The 17,492-nt window shown below is 32.6% G+C and overlaps 1 protein-coding gene across 1 annotated transcript in view; it reads left to right on the forward strand.

Moving 5' to 3' along the window:
• TACR3 (tachykinin receptor 3) overlaps window positions 1-17,248 on the forward strand; it is a 70,253-nt gene extending 53,005 nt beyond the window's left edge. The window contains exons 4-5 of the mRNA XM_074273111.1: window positions 7,059-7,255; window positions 16,174-17,248. Of these exons, the coding sequence (XP_074129212.1) occupies window positions 7,059-7,255; window positions 16,174-16,495 (519 nt within the window). The 3' untranslated portion in view covers window positions 16,496-17,248. The remainder of the gene's footprint in view (window positions 1-7,058; window positions 7,256-16,173) is intronic.
• The last annotated feature ends 244 nt before the right edge of the window (window positions 17,249-17,492 follow it).

Genomic DNA, 17,492 nt, shown 5'->3' on the forward strand with positions numbered 1-17,492 from the left:
AAACACCAATCTTCACCAGAGAAAACACAAGACCCTTCTAAAGGAAGTGTTTTTAATCTGGTATCTGAATTTTTAAAAATAATTTGTTAACTATTTCTAAGTAACTGGTTTTCTTTTCCTATGTGACCCTACATATCTTTATTTCATGCATTTATAAATGTCATTCTGAAAATGAGTTCACAATGCAAAAAAAGAAAAAATCATTAGAAGCCCCTCTTTTACAGCTATCTATACTGATTGGGAAGCCAAAAAGGAGAATAACAACTCTCTTTGGAAGGAGAGTTCTCCAAAGGAAAGTGAAAGCTAAAGGTTGATTCTAATCCTACATAAGGGCATATACTCTAAATAAAACTGGATTTTTATGCCTCATTTATAAGAGGAAATTTCATGGGCAAGTGGAGAGATTCCATGAAAAAATAAACACTAATGTTTTATTTATTAGAATTCCATGATCACTTGAGGATGAAAAACACATTCTTCATCTCTCAATTCTTGTCTATTTTCTCTGTATTTGTGAGTTTCAGACTTGCATGGCCATCAGTTGAAAGCACTAGGATTCTATGTTCCATCATATTACCAAGATGCTACAATATCAGAGAGATTCTATAGTGTATTGCAAAACAAGAGTAGTAATTTTGGACTTTGCAAATAAAATTCACTTACATTGATTTAAGGATCTCATGTTTCTCCATAGAAAAGGAGAAGTTGCTATCTGTCACCACATATTACTTTCTTGACATTCAATAATGCTTTCAGTGACCTCCATTTTTTCCTGCTCAGGGCTAATCTGCAACAGTTTCTGTCCTCAGCGAGTCTAACTACAAAGAGAGAGGATTAAACTTTCTTTAATTCTCTGGCTTGTTATACCCCTATCTCAGAATAGAAATCTAGGAGAAATTTCCAATAATGTGCTAATAAATGTTTAACAACCAATTCTCAAAAATCATGGCATATCTACATTATTGACATTTTCTCCATAATATTCTTTAGTCTGAATAATCAACAAAATAAATCAAGCCCTAACTCATCTTTGGTCATTTCTAAGATATAAAGGCTCACACTAAAAATTTGCAATGATAGAAGCCCGGGGGAAAAATGGTTCTAGTATATCCCATAAAACTTTCTAAAACAAAGTTTAGGCATTGTTCATGTGTAAGGTCTTCCCTAGAAGGAATTATTAACAGGGTTCCTACTAGAAAATGTACTCTTTTATTATGTTTTTATATAACTCAGTGTACAAAATAAGTATAAAGTACAGGGATAGCTGAACATACAAAAGACTCATAAATGCTCACAAATCCTTCAAGCAAAATGATAATCCAACACAACTATTATACTTTTCCATGAGAAAATGCATTGGGACTTCCAAACTGCTGTTTTATATATAACTCAATAATGTATTTGAGCAATTTGCAGGGTTCTATCAATCCTTACAACTTTGGATGAACCTCCTCTAAATCATATTTCCCTCTTAGAAAGTATCATGGTAGGAAAAACATTATTCCAAGCAGCCAATACTGCCTTAGGAATCCTGACCTTTCAAACTCATATGATAACACCACAAGCAGTAGAAACTTCCATTTCTCAGAACTGCTACTCAGGAAAAGAAATTTTAAAAAACAGAGAAGGCAGGTGAGGACAATCTCAGGATTGCTAGAGGCATACAAAGCTTCTCATTGCTATTTGCTAAAATTATAATGACTATTGCTCCTGGATGGAACAAGAAAGAAATCTCACTCACAAACACACACACACACACACACATACACACACACACACACACACACACACACACACACACACACACACACACACACACATACTTCCCTACTTCCCACCCTTTCTTTTGGAAGTTGAAGGGAAACTGTCACTGTACCTGTCCCAAGAGAGGGTAATCCAAAAAAAGAGAGGAAGAACCTTTCTACAGTGGGGAGGTTCCTTCAGAAGAGTAAGTCTGTCATAATGCTTAGTGGCCTTTCCTTTTTGACCCAATTTCCAGTAATGGGAATACTGAAGGGACTGGTTAGAAATTGTCACACCATCTTAGGAGAATAAAGAGCCTATCCTTCAGTAATTAGCCAATGTCCATGTTCAATCCCTGTTGACCCTCATTGTTTATGTAGGAAAGTCCACACTAATTGCAAATATTAGATACTATCAGTAGAAATAAATTATAGTTTACAGGACATTATCCAAGAAGAAATTAAACAATAAATCTCATTGTCTCACAATCTACTTACATATAAAATAAATTTTGATAAAAAGGCAAACTAGAAATTCTAATCTAAGGAATAAAAATCAATCTCAGATCTTCCTGAACTTTGATAGAATGGAACTCATGACAAGAATATAGCCAAGGAAATGCATGTCTTATTAACAACGAGTAAGGTAAATAAAAGAGGTAGTGGAGAAACATTAAGAAAATGCAATTATATCAGGAAATAGTTTAGAGCATTTGACAGAGGCTCAGTGGAGAAAGAAACAAAATTCATATTTTCTACATTAGGATGAAATAGCTAAAGAATTTTGGAAACATGGAAATTAGGCATACTATACCAGACAGTGAAGCAGAATTTCAGTTTTCCCAAAAGATGAGAAGATAATTACATTTTGGTATGTCTTAATGATAATTTCATTCTTCAAGAGGTGAAGAAAGTAACAAAGGAGCTGCTTGTCTGAATTAGGTTCTGAACAAGAACAAGGAATTTGTTGCTGGAGTAGAAATTATGAGACTTACCGATTCTTTTTGTACAGCAAAACAACTGTTTGGACATGTATAATATATAGTCTTTAATTTATACTTTAACATATTTAACATGTATTAGTCAACCTGCCATCTGGCAGGGAGAGGAGGAGGGGAAAAATTAGAACAAAAGGTTTGGCAATTGTCAATGTTGTAAAATTGCCCATGCATATATCTGGTAAATAAAAACTATTAAAATAATTTAAAAAAAGAAATAATGAGGCTTAGAAGAATGTGATAAATAGAATTTGTATCAAAGGGAAAAAAAGGAGGATTAACACTAAATTTGGAAAGAGTGACTTCAGAGTTTAGGGAAAGCTTGGCAATGATTTCAAATGCTAAGAATCTACATAGGACATTTACCCAGAAGATAGAAAGAGCAAAAGAATGGATTCTGGTGTCACAAAATAATGATGATGATGGTAAAGGAAAGGTAAAAAAAAATTCTAAAAACATCTATAAGGATGCACAGGGAACTCATTAATCGACTTAAATTTTCAAGGAACATATATAGAAAATGGAAAAAAAGGAGAAGTTATTGAATACAAAAGGTGGCAAGATTCTGTGGCAATAGAAACTCTATAAGAAAATTTAATGATGATGAAAAGCATTTTTAGTGAGAAAAGGGAAGGAACAAATAAAGGATGACTATTGCTAAGTAAGCTACACTGACCACTTCATATGGAGCAATTTTGTGATGAAAAGGACAGAAGTGTTTTTATTTAAATAAAATGTTTTTATTAGCAAAATAAAGGATGCTTTAAGATACTGCCCCTTTCATAGATAAACAATTTGATCCCTGAAAAAGGTACTAAAATATGTATTAAAACCAACAGATTTCAGGCAGGATTTAAACAGTTTGGGACAGAAAATAAACCGGCTCTGATCACTTTGTTGAGGATATGAGATATCTCATTTGTATTGGAATAATGTGATGGTTTAAATAGACAGGAAATAATTTTTAAAATTTGAAAGTTCATAACTACTGATTATGAAAAAAGTTTTGAGGACACAAAATGTGATGAAGGATAATGGTCCCTTAACTAATTTGCATAGAACTGTTTTTAACACAATAGGGGAAAACTAACAAAGTAAAAAGTCATAAAATTGTTAAGTGAGTATGGGATAATTAAGTAAAGACTGTTAATTTCATTTGAAGATATATAGTGAATTTGTACCTCTTAAGTGAAACTTAATCATAAGTGAAACCTCAGGAGGGTTTGAATTAAGCCACTGAAAAATAGAAGGCAGAGACTGAGAAGTTATTGTGGCAATGAGATAGAAGTAAAGGAAGGCTTTACAGGGAAATGAAAAGTAGTTTTTAGGTTCTCCAAAATTCTCTGGATTGCAAACAGTAAATCAGCTTTAGCTACTAGTTTCTTTTTAGCTGAATTTGGGGTTCTAATCATTATTCTTTGATCTAATAATGAAGAGAGGTGAAGTTTTGATTGACTGGCTAATTGTGCATTATTACATTCTACTTAAAGTGATACTTGATCATAAGTGATACCTTAGGAGGGTCTGAATTAAGCCACTGAAAAATAGGAGGCAGAGTCTGAGCAGTTATTGTGGCAATGAGATTGAAGATTAGATAGGAGAGGAACACTTTATAGGAAATTAGAAAGTAGTTTTGAGTTTCTCAAAAATTCTCTGAAGAACAAAAAGTAGTCAGAAGCAAAAGTAGTCAGCTTTTTTCTTGCATCACATAGCTATGAACATGTTTGAGGTCAAATTTGAACTCAGGCCCTCCTGACTTCAGGGCTGGTTCTCTGCCACCTAGCTGCCCAGTAATCAGCTTTCAAGACTTTAATTGTTAGTTCCTTTGTAGCTGAATTTGGGGTCCTAATCATTACTCTTTGATATAAACTAATAACGAAGAGAGAGATGAAGTTTTGACTGATTGGCTAATTGTGCATTATATCATTCTACTTAATTTCTGAGACAACTCAAAATGTGACCAAAAAAGGCTAAATATTGTTCTTTTTTAAGTGTTACCAAAGTCTTCTGATTTATGGTCTGCTCTGTAACATATGCAAATTGACTTATTACAAAATAACTGTGCCATAGAGAGTTCTCAAACATTATAATATGTGTATCAATAAAAAGAAATATTAAAACATATCCCTTATTATGTCTTACTACAAATTGTGCCTTAAGCAGATAGCTGTTTTCCCTATTCCTAGGCTTTAAGATTAGAAGGGAAACAATAAACTGGGAAAACATTTTTACAGTAAAAGGTTCAGATAAAGGCCTTATTTCCAAAATATAGAGAGAATTGACTCTAATTTATAATAAATCAAGCCAATCTCCAATTGATAAATGGTCAAAGGATATGAACAGACAATTCTTGGATAAAGAAATTGAAACTATTTCTAGTCATATGAAAAGATGCTCCAAATCATTATTAGTCAGAGAAATGCAAATTAAAACAACTCTGAGATACCACTACACACCTGTCAGATTGGCTAGAATGACAAGGAAAGGTAATGCAGAATGTTGGAGGGGATGTGGGAAAACAGGGACAATGATACATTGTTGGTGGAACTGTGAATACATCCAGCCATTCTGGAGAACAATTTGGAATTATGCTCAAAAAGTTATCAAACTGTGCATACCCTTTGACCCAGCAGTGTTGCTACTGGGTTTGTATCCCAAAAAGATCTTAAAGAAGGGAAAGGGACCTGTATATGCAAGAATGTTTGTGGCAGCCCTCTTTGTGGTGGCCAGAAACTGGAAACTGAGTGAATGCCCATCAATTGGAGATTGGCTGAATAAATTGTGGTATGTGAATATTATGGGATGTTATTGTTCTGTAAGAAATGGCCAACAGGATGATTTCATAAAGGCTTGGAGAGACTTATATGAACTGATGCTGAGTGAAATGATCAGGACCAGGAGATCATTGTATATTTCAACACCAGTGCCATATGATGAGCTATTTTGATGGATGTGACCATTTTCAACAATGAGATTAACCAAATCAGTTCCAATAGAGCAGTAATGAACTGAACCAGCTACACCCAGCAAAAGAACTCTAGGAGATGATTATGAAACACTACATAGAATTTCCAATCCCTCTAATTTTGTCTGCCTGCATTTTTTATTTCCTTCACAGGCTAATTGTACACTATTTCAAAGTCTGATTTTTTTGGTACAGCAAAACAACGGTTTGGTTGTATATACAATATATATGTTGTATTTGATTTATACTCTATTTAATTTATACTCTAACATATTTAACATGGATTGGTCAACCTGCCATCTGAGGGGGGCAAGGAGGGGAAAAATTAGAACAAAAGGTTTGGCAATTGTCAATGTTGTAAAATTACTCATGCATATATCTGGTAAATAAAAACTATTAAAAAAAAGATCAACCAGAGGAGTTATAATTATGAAATAATAAATACATGGGGGAGAGAGAGACAATTTGGAACACAAGGTTTTGCAAAGATAAATGTTGAAAACTATCTTTACATGTATTTGGAAAATATATATATATATAAAATGAAAGAAAAATAATTTTTTTAAAAAAATATAATATACAGTCATAAGGGAATGTGAGCTATTAATAAATAACAAAAATAGAGCACAAATACTTGAGAGCAGGAATTGGAAAGGGTTAATATGTACAGAAAACTTAAATAAAACCTCCCCACCTCTGAAAAACAAAACCACAGATCTTTACTTCTTATGGCTGTAGTTAACATTACTTATGCAATTGAATTTTCAACTCCAATGACCAAACTCCAAGAGCTCAATGTCAGCCATCTGCTTGGTGATTCCTTAGGGATTACCTTCAATTTGACTTTCTTTAGTGCCCTAGTTGATTGTCTCTAGAATCATACCTCTTACTACTTGTGTGATCTTATGTAAATTGTTTAATCTTCCTGGGCCTCAGTTTCCCTAACTCTAAAATAAAAGAGAGTTCAGAGTTCAGAGAATCAGAAGTACTGCTGATAGAAGAATGAAGGTTGGCCCACCTGGGCCAATATGGAGGCTCTAGACAGACATTGTCACCTGGTGAAAGGAGCCAACATTATGGAGGAATCTTCTAGAACTCTAGCTGAGGCAGTGTTAAAATCTGGAGAAGTTTAAATCATTTTTAGAGAAAAAAATTATTCTGTGTGCCATTGATGTATTAACAACTGATGTCAGTTAATCAATATATTAGTTTCAAATTCAATTACTTTTTTCCTGTATGTGTATTATATATGAGTAATATGACAACTTTAAAAGCTTGTGAAAATAATATATACTTGTCTGATGACTGTAATAAAGAAATATATATATTTAATAACTTCTCTCTCTTTTGTAGGTAGTAAAAATGATGATTATTGTTGTGGTGACATTTGCCATCTGCTGGCTGCCCTATCATATATACTTCATCATTACTGGAATATACCAACACTTGAATCGATGGAAATACATCCAACAAATCTACTTGGCTATCTTTTGGCTAGCCATGAGTTCCACCATGTACAATCCAATTATCTATTACTGTCTCAATAAGAAGTAAGGATGAAATGAACAAATGTATGGATATAATTTAATTATAAATTTTGTATGCAAATATATTAAGGTGTTCTTCAAAATCGGTGTAAATTTAAATAGTAGGGAAAAGAAGAGTAAAGGGATATATAGATGATTTTGAAACTTCTTACCATTTTGGCATTAGAAGGAAATATGTTGTTTTAAAAATCCTATTTTAATCCACCAAACAAGCATTAATTAAGCATATACTTTTCCTATGTTAGTCATTGGGAATATACTACAGTATTAACAATTGCTCATTTTATAAAATTTACACAAAATAGAGATTTCAAAGAAAGAGATAAAGAAGAAATAACACTTTTTGGTGTTATCTTCCTATGGATTGTGTTGGAGAGAGATAGGTGAAGCAAGGTGACCATTTGGCTATTATAATAGTCACACATTCTTGTTCATTTTATGAGATTATGTCCCACTCAAAAAAAAAATGTGAAAGGCAGTGATCTTACTCACCAGCTCCTGCCAAAGTTCAGAGATCGACCTCAGAAGGACCCCTGCCTCAACTATGAGGGCTGAAATGGGGTGCTCTTCTTAATGGTACCAGTCTAGCTGCAGTGGTTGCCCAAATCCATTACATTTTTTTTAAGGTATAGAAGCAGGGAAGGTAGGAATAAGATCACTGGAAGGAGGGCAAAGTGGAGAAGAATTGTGGAATAAAGTTAAGTGCCTTGTTGACTACAAGCCTCATAATTAACTCGCAAGGAAGGTAGAATAATAATCCCCATTGGGATATTGCTATGATCTCCTTGAGATATCATATAGAACCTCTTTGGAAATCATTACAAAAATCATTGTTCTAGAAGAAAGAAAGCTTGGCCTGAAAAGAGCTATGTTACCCTGGGCAAATCCTATAACTGCTGTTTGACTGTCTATGCTTCCTTAACAATAAAATAACAATGGGACAGCTAGGTGGCGCAGTGAATAAAGCATCAGCCTTGAATTCAGGAGGACCAGAGTTCAAATTTGGTCTCAGACACTTAACACTTTCTAGGTGTGTGACCCTGGGCAAGTCACTTAACCCCAGCCTCAGAAAAGAGAAAAAAAAAAAAAAAAAAAAGAAAGAAAGAAACAGTAAAATAACAACCCCTACTTTGCAGGGTTATTTTGAAAAACAAAGGAGATATCTTTTTTCATTCTTTTGGGACCCTAGGAGAAATACTTGCCATTTTCTATAAATTTAAATGTACTTTTCCCACCCATCCTATTTTCCAGTCCCATTTAAACATTAATTTCCATCCTAATTTCCAATCCCATTAAACATTTAAAAAAATGAAATCAAGGTTTTTCTTTTAAAATGTTATTCACATTGTTTTTGTTTTTGTTTTTGTTTTTCAAATCCTCTCAAATTTTTTCTTTTAAGTTATGGAAGTCTAATTTTGAAAATAGTACCCTAATAAGGATCTTGCTGATGCTCTGTATGGGAAATGTTTTACCTTGTAATTCCTACATTCAATAATATGATTTTATAAATACCATATTGCTATTATTTTCAGCTTGCCATCCACCATGATCTTACGCATGTTAACCTCTCTGCTTGTAATATTCATTTATTCTCTATATCCTGTGCTCTAACGAATATACGATAGAAAATACATCTTTAAATTCATATATTATATGTGCCTATTATTTGAAAGATTGAGCACTAAGCACTAGGAATTCAAAGATGAAAAACAGTGCAGTTTCCTTAAGGAGCTTATAATCAAATTGTGGGGAAGATAGGTGGCATAGTAAATAAAGCACTAGACCTGGAGTCAAAAAGACCTGAGATTAAAAACAGCTTCAGTTACTTAATGTGTGGGCAAGTCACTTATCCGTGTTTGCCTCAGTTTCCTTATCAGTCAAATTAACCGAAGAAGGAAATGCAAACCACTCCAGTATCTTTGCCAAGAAAATCCCAAATAGGTTAATGAAATAATTGAAGAACAGCTATGTAATTGAAGGCCTTCCAAAGATAGTGAAAATAACCAAGCATTAGTTTTTATGACAATCTCTCTGGCTCTCAGGCATTCACTTAACTTCTCTCAAATAGTACCTACCTTATGGAATAGTATGAAAATAAAATAAATAATGAATGGAAAACACTTTGTAATTTTATCTTATTTTATTGTCATTTTAAAAATTAATTTTATAATGATAATTTTTTGACAGTACATATGCATAGGTAATTTTTTACAACATTATCCCTTACACTCACTTCTGTTCCGAATTTTCCCCTCCTTCCCTCCAACCCCTCCCCTAGATGGCAGGCAGTCTCATACATGTTAAATATTTTATAGTATATCCTAGATACAATACATATGTGCAGAACCGAATTTCTTGTTGCACAGGAAGAATTGGATTCAGAAGGTAAAGATAACTTGGGACAAAAACAAAAATGCAAAGAGTTTACACTCATTTCCCAGTGTTCCTTCTCAGGTGTAGTTGATTCTGTCCACCATTGATCAATTGGAACTGAATTAGATCTTCTCTTTGTTGAATATATCCACTTCCATCAGAACACATCCTCATACAGTATTGTTGTTGAAGTGTATAATGATCTCCTGGTTCTGCTCATTTCACTCAGCATCAGTTCATGTAAGTCTCTCCAAGCCTTTCTGTATTCATCCTGCTGGTCATTTCTTACCAAATAATAATATTCCATAATTTACCCAACCATTCTCTAATTGATGGGCATCCATTAGTCTTCCAGTTTCTAGCCACTACAAAAAGGGCTGCCACAAACATTTTGGCACATACATGTCCCTTTCCCTTCTTCAGTATTTCTTTGGGATAATAAGCCCAGTAGTAGCACTACTAGATCAAAGGGCATGCACAGTTTGATAACTTTTTGGGCATAATTCCAGATTGCTCTCCAGAATGGTTGGATTCTTTCACAACTCCACCAACAATGCATCAGTGTCCCAGTTTTCCCACAGCCCCTCCAACATTCATCATTATTTTTTCCTGTCATCTTAGCCAATCTGACAGGTGTGTAGTGATATCTCAGAGTTGTCTTAATTTGCATTTCTCTGATCAATAGTGATTTGGAACACTCATATGAGTGGAAATAGTTTCAATGTCATCATCTGAAAATTATCTGTTCATATCCTTTGACCATTTATCAATAAGAGAATTGACTCCTTATAAATCAGAGTCAGCTCTCTATATATTTTGGAAATGAGGCCTTTATTAAAACCTTTAACTGTAAAAATGTTTTCCCAGTTTGTTACTTCCCTTTTAATCTTGTTTGCATTAGTTTTGTTTGTACAAAACCTTTTTAATTTGATGTAATCAAAGTTTTCTATTTTGTGATCAATAATGATCACTAGTTCTCCTTTGGTTACAAATTCCTTCCTCCTCCACAAGTCTGAGAGGTAAACTATCCTATGTTCCTCTAATTTATTTATGATCTCGTTCTTTATGCCTAAATGATGAACCCATTTTGATCTTATCTTGGTATATGGTATTAAGTGTAGGTCCATGCCTAATTTCTGCCATACTAATTTCCATTTTCCCAGCAGTTTTTGTCAAATAATGAATTCTTATCCCAAAAATTGGGAACTTTGGGTTTGTCAAACACTAGATTGCTATAGTTGTACACTATTTTGTCCTGTGAACTTAACCTATTCTACTGATCAACTAGTCTTATTTCTTAGCCAATATCAAATGGTTTTGGTGATTGCTGCTTTATAGTATAGTTTTAGATCAGATACAGGTAGGCCACCTTCATTTGATTTTTTTTTCATTAATTCCCTTGAAATTCTTTACCTTTTTTCTTCCATATAAATTTAGTTGTTATTTTTTCTAGATCATTAAAATAGTTTCTTGGGAGTCTGATTGGTATAACACTAAATAAAATAGATTAGTTTAGGGAGTATTGTCATCTTTATTATATTCGCTCAGCCTATCCAAGAGCACTTAATGTCTTTCCAATTATTTAAATCTTGACTTTATTTGTGTGGAAAGTGTTTTGTAATTTTGCTTATATAATTCCTGACTTTCCTTTGGTAGATAGATTCCCAAATATTTTATACTATCGACCGTTATTTTGAATGGAATTCCTCTTTGTATCTCTTGCTGTTGGATTTTGTTGGTATGTATAAAAATGCTGAGAATGTATGTGGATTTAGTTTATATCCTGCAACTTTGCTAAAGTTGTGAATTATTTCTAATAACTGTTTAGTAGAATCTCTGGGGTTCTATATGTATACCATCATATCATCTGCAAAGAGTGATAGTTTGGTTTCTTCATTATGTACTCTAATTCCTTTAATCTGTTTCTTGACTCTTATTGCTCTTATTGCTAGCATTTCTAATACAATATTGAAGAGTAATTGTGATAGTGGGCAACCTTGTTTCACTCCTGATCTTATTGGGAAAGATTTCAGTTTATCCCCATTACATACGATGCTTACTGATGATTTTAATATATGCTCCTGATTATTTTAAGGAATAGTCCATTTATTCCTATACTCTCAAGTGTTTTTAGTAGGAATGGATGTTGGATTTTGTCAAATCTTTTTCTGCATCTATTGAGATGATCATATGGTTTTTGTTAATTTGGTTATTGATATAGACACTTTGTAATTTTAAAGCATTATAGAAATGTTCATTATTGTTTTGTTCTTTTTACATATTCTATCCTTATTTTTTTTGTAAGATGACAAAATTGAATCTAATCCAGACATTGAAGTTTAATTATAAAAAGTAGATTTAAAAGAAATTAAATGTATCATACTTGTCATTTCTATTATAAGCTTTTTTTAGAGGAAAGATGTGCATTTGTACCTATCTAAGGCATAAATTAGACCCTAACCACTAAAGAAAAAAAAAGACTTTCATTAATTTTCTTAAGAATCTGTGATTGTGAAGAAAATATATAAATGTGTTTGGAGCTGCATGATCCAGTGAAATATAAAGGGTTAAAAGTACTAGATAGGAGGAAACAGCACAAGTCAGATCTAATCATTTTGAAAAATTACTCTTAAGAACTGAATATCTTTTTTTCACTCTGTTTGCATTTGGAATTTATTCCTCCAATAAATATTGATTCATTGTGCACCATTTGCCATGAGTGCACTGTGCTAGGCACAAATTAAACAAGACACATTCTCTGGTCTTAGATAAACAGGAAGATTCATAGGATCCTTAGACCCTTTACTTGGAACTAGAAGAGAACTCAGAAATCATTTAATTTAAATCTCTTATTTTATAGGAGAGAAATCTGGGACACAGGAAGGTTAAGTGTCTTAGGTTTCAAATCCAATTCCTCTGAATCTTGATCCATAATTCTTTCCATTGAACTCTACTGCCTTACAGGGACATTGGCAACAGTAGCATATATACCTGCATTATATTATATTCTATATATATTCTATTATACAACAAGAGAATTCTCCTCTTAACTACGCACCTAAGTGGTACAATGAATAGAGTCCAAGAATCAAGAAGACCCTGAGTAAATTATTTAAATTTTGTTTGCCTCAGTTTCCTCAAACTATAAAATGAGAATAATAATAGTATCTATCCATTAGGTTGTCATAAGGATCAAATGAGATAATGTTTGCAAAACATTCCTTGCACATTGTAAATGCTTATTTCCTTCCTTCTCTAACTCAACCAACTGGTTATCCTAAGATGGTAAACCTATGAATAAAATGCAAAGACATTTATGATAAAATGAGAATAATTATTCCATCAAAAGTACCCCGATATTGTTTTATTCTATCCAACTTCTACACTTACTAGCAGTATCTTAAGATTGGTTGATTCCTTTAGTAGCATTTTAGCCTTAAAACCTAGAAGTTATGGGATTTCAAGTATATAATTCTATGATCCACTTTTGTGGATCATAGTGTCTTGCAAATCTAATCAAAAGGGTTATAACCTGAGAAAGAGTTGAGGACAGAAAATTACATATGTATATCCACCAAGCAAGACACTATTGAGAGCAGCTATGATGTAGAAATTAAAATCAGCAGCCAAATGTTCACAGGAGACAATATCTAAGAAAGAAGCCAGTACTAAAATCCACAGCTTCTGGTGACTATTTATCTGCCTAAAGTATGATTAAAAAAAAAAGGTAGAATTAATGATCCTTTTACAGAGAATCAGATCTGACCCACAAATTCTTTCTGAAATTAAACATATCTGTGTCTAAAATACATGTTACTGTCCTATTCAAAAATATATGATGCATTAATAAGGAAGGTAGGGTAATATTTCATATTAAGAAAACATACTTATGTATTGAAATCCAGGAATCAAAATTAAGTGAAATTTAGGGAAATGATTGATTTTCTTTTTTTGGCAATTGATTTACAGTTAGAATTTATTATTTGAACAAATATTGTTGACTACAAAGAGCAGTCAGAGGGGAGACCAACAGAGTTGAAATAAGATGGAAATTATCACTGGAGACTATTACTGACTACCAGAACAGGACCAAAAAAAGGGAATTAGATGAGAGCCTCAGCAAAGAGATCACAAGTTTTGTGAGAGACCCGGGAGTAATGATGGGAGACTTCAATTGCTCATATATCTGCTGGACCTCACTCTGCCAAAAAACAGAGTTGCTAATAATTTGTCTTGTCTTAATGATGGTTCCATTCTTCATGGAGTAATCAGTAAAGGAAAGTCTTTTTCAAGATCTAATTCCCACTAAAAAAAGAAAAAAATTGTTTCTCATATAGGGAGGATGGATAGAAACCCTGGGGAAAACCAACTATTCCATTTTGAAATGTCACAAAAAAAGAAGAAAACCTAGAATAACCAGACATGCAGAACTAGATTTTAGAGAGCTAATTTTAAAGACTTCAAAGAAAACATAGGTAGGACTTCATGGACTAAAATACTATGGGCAAACTCAGCCAAGGAAAATCTCAATATTGTAATTCTGAATTATCCAATAAGTAACTATTAAATGCCTTATATTAAATAATAGTCACTGTACTATGGAGACATAAAAAAAGAAATCATTCCTGTCTTCAGGTGTATATTCTATTCTAGATATCCAATAAAAGCATATGTAAATGACTATCTAAATTAGGAATTTTTTTGAGCTGAAAGATGAAAGCAAGGAAGGGCAAAATAAACTGATTACAAAAACTTGACATTCCTGTAAGAATAGTGTCAGGAGTTCTATAGCTCAGAATGAACTAAAGATGGTAAGGACATTGGAAGGTTACAAAAAGGAGGAAGGGAAACAATTGGAGGAAAGAGGGAAAACAGATCAGGTAGATGAAATGATCACTCATGACAGAAGGAAGGCAGAATTGCTTGGTTGTTATTGTGCTTATTTCCTTTGCCAAAGATAAGAGTTGGACTGGAATGGGAAAGCAGCTTAATAAGTTCAGTAACCAATCCAAGAAGATGGTAAAAGGGGAGCTAGATAAAGCCAAGTCACTAGGGTTGGTAAATTAATTTCTCAGGATACAACAAAAATAGATAAATATAATTATAAAGCCAATAATCCAGCCACACTGATTATTGAACAATAGCAGTGAACAAGAAATTTACCTCAGGATTGGAGAAGGTAAAATATTAAGATTTTTTTCCCCAATGGGAAAACAACAGATTCTTCAAAACTATAGGCCAATGAAATTTGACATCTATTATAGATTTTATTACTTATAGGATGGTTACAGAGCACATAGGAAAGGAATAATAATAAAGATAAATATAATAGTAGTAATAGCTAGAATTAACATAGTGTTTAAAAATTTTCAAAGCATTTTACATTTGTTACCTAATTTAATCCTTATACCATTATGAGGTAGGTGCTATTATTATCCCCATTGTACAGTTGAGAAAATGGAAGTAAATAGATGTTATGTAATATGCCCAAGGTCACATAACTGTTAAATTCTTAATTTTAACTCAGATCTTCCTGACTTCAGGCCCACTGCTCTATCTACTGTGCCACAAGTTGCCTCATCTTAAAAATATGCCATATACCAATGCCATATTGTATTGGGCTTGAAGTAAGGAAAACATGAGTTTCAAATCCAGTTTAAAATATTAAGTATGTTACCTAGAAAAACCATTTAATTTTCTTCAACCTCAATTTCCTTATTTGCAAAATGTAGTTAATAATAATGCCTAACTCTTAGGTCTGTTGTTGCAAACCATAAAATGCTGGTAATTATTACTTTATCCTTAAGTCCAACTTTCTTAAAATGTCATGTTAAATCATGGACTCTTTTGACAGGCTGGTGAATTCTTATATCCCTTCTCAGAATACTGTTTTTAATTGCATAAGAAAAAATATATAAAAATTACAATTATAAAAATAAACCAATTATATTAAAAACCATCATGAAAATACTTTCAGAATTAAGTTCATGGACCCTAGATTAAGAATCTTTTAAATAATAGAGAATCATTGAAAGGTTTTAAGAAAGAAATTTTCATTTTTTGTCATTTACTTGTTTCAGTCCCATCTGACTCTGTGTGATCCTATTTGGAGTTTTCTTGGCAAAGATATTGGAATAGTTTGTCGCTTACATATCAGCTCATTTTTATTCATATGTAAGTTCATTAGGGACTCACTAAAATTTAGATTTTTTATAATACTAAAAATTCACAAATCATTGTTAGAAATACCTATCTCTTTCTTAGAATATATATGTTTTTATATATTAAAATATTTTAAAATATATATTTTAATATTTACTTATTAAATAATAATATTTAATAATTTAATATATAAAATATATTTTATATCTTAAAAATAAGAAAGGAACATTAAATCATTGTTTTGTCATAAATTCCAGGGGCCTCAGCAGATTTTCTAAAAAATTTGCATGTCATAAGTAGATATATATATATAATTTTAAATCACAATTTTATGAAATCACAGAGTAGAAAAAAGTTTCTTATTCTCTTGATTTTCTACTTTTCAGATTCCGAGCTGGTTTTAAGAGGGCCTTTCATTGGTGTCCTTTTATTGAAGTATCCTCTTATGATGAGCTAGAGCTCAATGTCACCAGATTTCATCCTACCAGACAAAGCAGCCTGTACACTGTGACCAGGATGGAGTCCATGAATGTAGTATTTAACCCCAATGATGACCCCAACTCTAAATCCACACGAAAGAAGAAGGAAGCTTCAAGAGACACCAGCTTCAATGGAGGTTCAAACAGGAATTCCAAATCAGCTTCTACCACCTCTAGTTTCATCACCTCCCCTTATATATCTGTAGATGAATATTCTTACAACCCTTAAGCTATTAGTAATGATTCCATAAAATGCAGAATTATGGTAAAAAGAGGCCATGTGTATTAGACCGATGTATTTTTTTAATCCCAAGAACAAAAAAGTATCTATGGGCAATCATGCTTTGGTGCATGTAATGATTATAAATGACTCCATATCAGTATTACCTGTGAGGAAAAGGTTGAGGCTATTATAACATGTTTCAATACAGCAATCTGTATCTCACATGCAGGAACATCACTTAATCTGTTTAAAATACCTTGTGGCTCTTTTGTTTGCTTGTTTTCTATAAAGTTAAAGTATTGCTACATTCCCCTAACATGACATAATTCTGTTGTTTTTTTGACTCTCCTAAAGCTTAAAGCAAAAAGGTTTTAAAATTATCATAGCAGAATGGGAATGAAATTTGTTCAAATTCAGCTTATAAGTGGTTAAGTTAAATGAACTAGAAGGCTTCCAGAAGCCATCATAGTTATTGCACAGAGAACTCAAGAGAATTAAATGTCTTGCCAAGGTCACACAGATAGAAATCATCAGGGACAGAATTCAAACCCAAAGCTTCCAACTCCAAATTACTCTTTTTTTTTTTTTTTTGTATGTACTGCAATGGTTTCTCTGTAGACTGAATGCTTCTACAACTCATTTTTTAAATTCCCAAAGTACTTTGCCTCTCCCCCCCAAAAAAATGATCATCTCTTTTTTTTCTAAATGAGAAAGTAATGGCTCAGATGGTTAAATAGTCACCATAGCTGATGTCTTAACTATGACCCAAACTCAATTTTTTTTATCCTATACTAGAGATGTCAAACTCAAATAAGAACAAGGGGCTACCAAATCATACATAAAGATTCCCTTTGGTGCATATATGTGATATGTTGTGCTTAGAAAACCACATATCAATATTATCTGTTTTATTATATTTTATTTATTTTTGTTAAATATCTCTTAATTATATTTAAATTGATTTGGGTGGGTCATATGTTTGACATCTCCATCCTATAATAAT

Source organism: Sminthopsis crassicaudata, chromosome 6 (genome assembly GCF_048593235.1).
Source record: "Sminthopsis crassicaudata isolate SCR6 chromosome 6, ASM4859323v1, whole genome shotgun sequence".
Taxonomy (NCBI): Eukaryota; Metazoa; Chordata; class Mammalia; order Dasyuromorphia; family Dasyuridae; genus Sminthopsis; species Sminthopsis crassicaudata.